The sequence below is a fragment of the Penaeus japonicus genome, unplaced genomic scaffold, assembly GCF_977035675.1.
Source record: "Penaeus japonicus unplaced genomic scaffold, GWHDUDI00000001_assembly GWHDUDI00000007, whole genome shotgun sequence".
NCBI lineage: Eukaryota > Metazoa > Arthropoda > Malacostraca > Decapoda > Penaeidae > Penaeus > Penaeus japonicus.
In genome coordinates this window covers 27269877-27272376 of record NW_028234409.1, presented here as the reverse complement: position 1 = coordinate 27272376, position 2500 = coordinate 27269877, and the positions used below count along the sequence as shown (strand labels likewise).

Below are 2500 nucleotides of genomic sequence, written 5' to 3'. Positions count from 1 at the left end.
AGTGACCAAGCGTCTTGCAAGAGCTACGCACAGGGCGATTTTATCAGCTGGGACGAGGAATGGAGCTTGCAGAATGCAATGCAGTATGACCTAGACCTCAGTGACTTGTGCTCACAGGAGGTTCCTCAGGGATTCCAAATTTTTCCTGCTATGGATCATGCGGAAGGCAACCATGTGTGTAGAGCCCTGGGCGGGGAACTCGCCACCCCGAAGGACATGGCCGACGTGCGCACCTTGTACTTTGCAGCTCAGAAGCAGAGGCAGAACTGCAAGTTCATTTGGATTGGCGTAACAGACGAAAGGGAAGAAGGAGTCTGGCGCAAAGGACTGGTCGGTGCCCTCACCCCCGACCTTCCCTGGGCCTTCGACGAGCCCAACGGGCAGCTGTATGAGAACTGCGGTGGCATTGATCTGGAGGGAGTAATCGACGACAACTGTCATGCGGAGAGGTGTCCCATCTGCTCCGTGGCTGACAACGTGGCCATGGTGTTAAGAGGGTCATGCGAGGACCACACTTACAACATGAACTTCATGATGCTTCTAAAGGACGATGGAATGGTCTTCGAGGGTTACGGTGACTACAAGATAATTCTCAGAAATGGGACTTGGATTTGGCTCGACGTCGTCCACAGCACCATCATCGCACAAATGATTCGTTCCCGCTACAACTACCCTCTTGGCAGGCAACGATGGAATCTGCGGCAGCCGGTGTGCGGGCAACAGGCGGAACAAGAGCGACAGCTGCTGATAACCAGGTGTCGAGATGGACAATATACCTGTAATGATGGCACGTGCATCCACCTGAGCAAGAGGTGTGATCTGAAATATGACTGTTTCGACTCGAGTGACGAAGCAGAGTGTGAGATTATACGACTTCCCCCAGAGTATAAGGTATCCCTTGATTCAGCAATATATGCGTGTAGACGAACATCCATACGTGCTTACAATCATGAACAAAATAGACAACACATAATTATATATTTCATTATAGATACTATAAATAATACTCGGGATCCAACATTCTTGTGAGATATGAAGGAATAAACAAACCGGAAACACTTGATACTATTAACAATACGTATTACCTTGCAGGCAAACGTGGCACCCAGACCTGTGAGCAACGGCGCCAGAGGAGAAAGCGGAAAGATGTTACAGATCTTAGCCAACATAAGCCTTGAGAACGTTCGCGTGGACACCTCCGAGATGCTTCTAGAAACCTCATTCAACCTCACTCTCTGGTGGTATGAGACTCGCGCAGTCTACGTCAACCTCAAGACTCATGTGAGGTGAGTCATGCGTATTCATGCTGTCATTTTTCTTTTCTCTTTTTTTCCTTGAATAAACAGAGTTGAAATTAAATGCCGTCTATTAAATGAGAGGAGAATAAAGACTAACTGATTCTGATAACTGTCTTAAAGTTGTCATTGCTTTTAACCAACATTTCTATATACCATATTTGGTCACTTTTACTTTACTATCGTTTTTCATTACGTCATCATTATCATCATTTATCATCGTCGTCGTCGTAATTATCTTCATCATAATCACCAACCAATATCATTAATCAGTCCCTCCACTCTGGACTCGCAGCCTGAACCTGGTCGACACGAGCCAGGTGAAGCTGTGGCTGCCGAGCGTGGGCTTCCTCAACACCATCGACAACGCCGTCTCCGTAACCGACCGCCAGAGCAGCACCCACGTCGCCAGGCGCGGCCGCTCCAAGGGCGTCGACAACGCGGTCGCTGAGGAAAGTGAGACATTGTGATCGTATATGTATATGTGTGTGTGTTAGTGTGTGTGTGTGCATGTGTATATATGTGTATGTGTTCTTCCATTTATTTACGCTATATTGTATAACTTCCCAGTCCAACTTTACCTGGGAAGTGAGAACCCTCTCGTGAGCAGCCGGAAGTACCAGGGCTTCTTCACCTGCGTCTTCGACCTGTCCGGCTACCCGTTCGACTACCAGACGTGCTACATGAAGCTGCAACTTCGCTCGGCCTTCCGTGATGACGTCAGGTGAGACTTGGTGCTTATGGTATGCGTGTTATTTAATCATCACCGTTTCTTTTTTTCTTTTTTCTTTCTTTCTTTCTTATCTAGTCTGAATTTGAGCGCAACGATCTATGTCTCTCGATACTTATAGTTAATTTCCTGAGGTGAATGAGATGCAATTAATGACAAATTCCTCAACTGTAAATAATTTTCAATATCGATATTTTACCAACGATGTTGATTAGTTTCATTACACGGTAATAATCATAATCATCGAACCTTTTGTGGACTTTCGGTAAAGTTACCAGAATGTTCTATTCCTTTATGAATTGCACTTGACACAGATGGGACGTGGCAGGAAGCCGGGTTCAGTACCTGGGTAGTCTGCTTCTTCTCGAGTACGAGCTCGGAGCTTTTGGAATTTTGCCCAAGTCGTCAACGGGGGATGATACTATCCTTTGGGTGAGATTAAAGTTCACTGAGAGAGAGAGGGGGGGAGAGAGAG

The 2500-nt window shown here is 46.6% G+C and overlaps 1 protein-coding gene across 1 annotated transcript in view; it reads left to right on the top strand.

The window, feature by feature from the left end:
• Positions 1 to 2500, top strand: part of LOC122254620 (uncharacterized) — a 6741-nt gene that overhangs the window by 734 nt on the left and 3507 nt on the right. The window contains exons 2-6 of the mRNA XM_043018392.2: positions 1 to 891; positions 1093 to 1286; positions 1591 to 1751; positions 1866 to 2019; positions 2340 to 2457. The exon at positions 1 to 891 is cut by the window's left edge and continues 305 nt beyond it. Of these exons, the coding sequence (XP_042874326.2) occupies positions 1 to 891; positions 1093 to 1286; positions 1591 to 1751; positions 1866 to 2019; positions 2340 to 2457 (1518 nt within the window). The remainder of the gene's footprint in view (positions 892 to 1092; positions 1287 to 1590; positions 1752 to 1865; positions 2020 to 2339; positions 2458 to 2500) is intronic.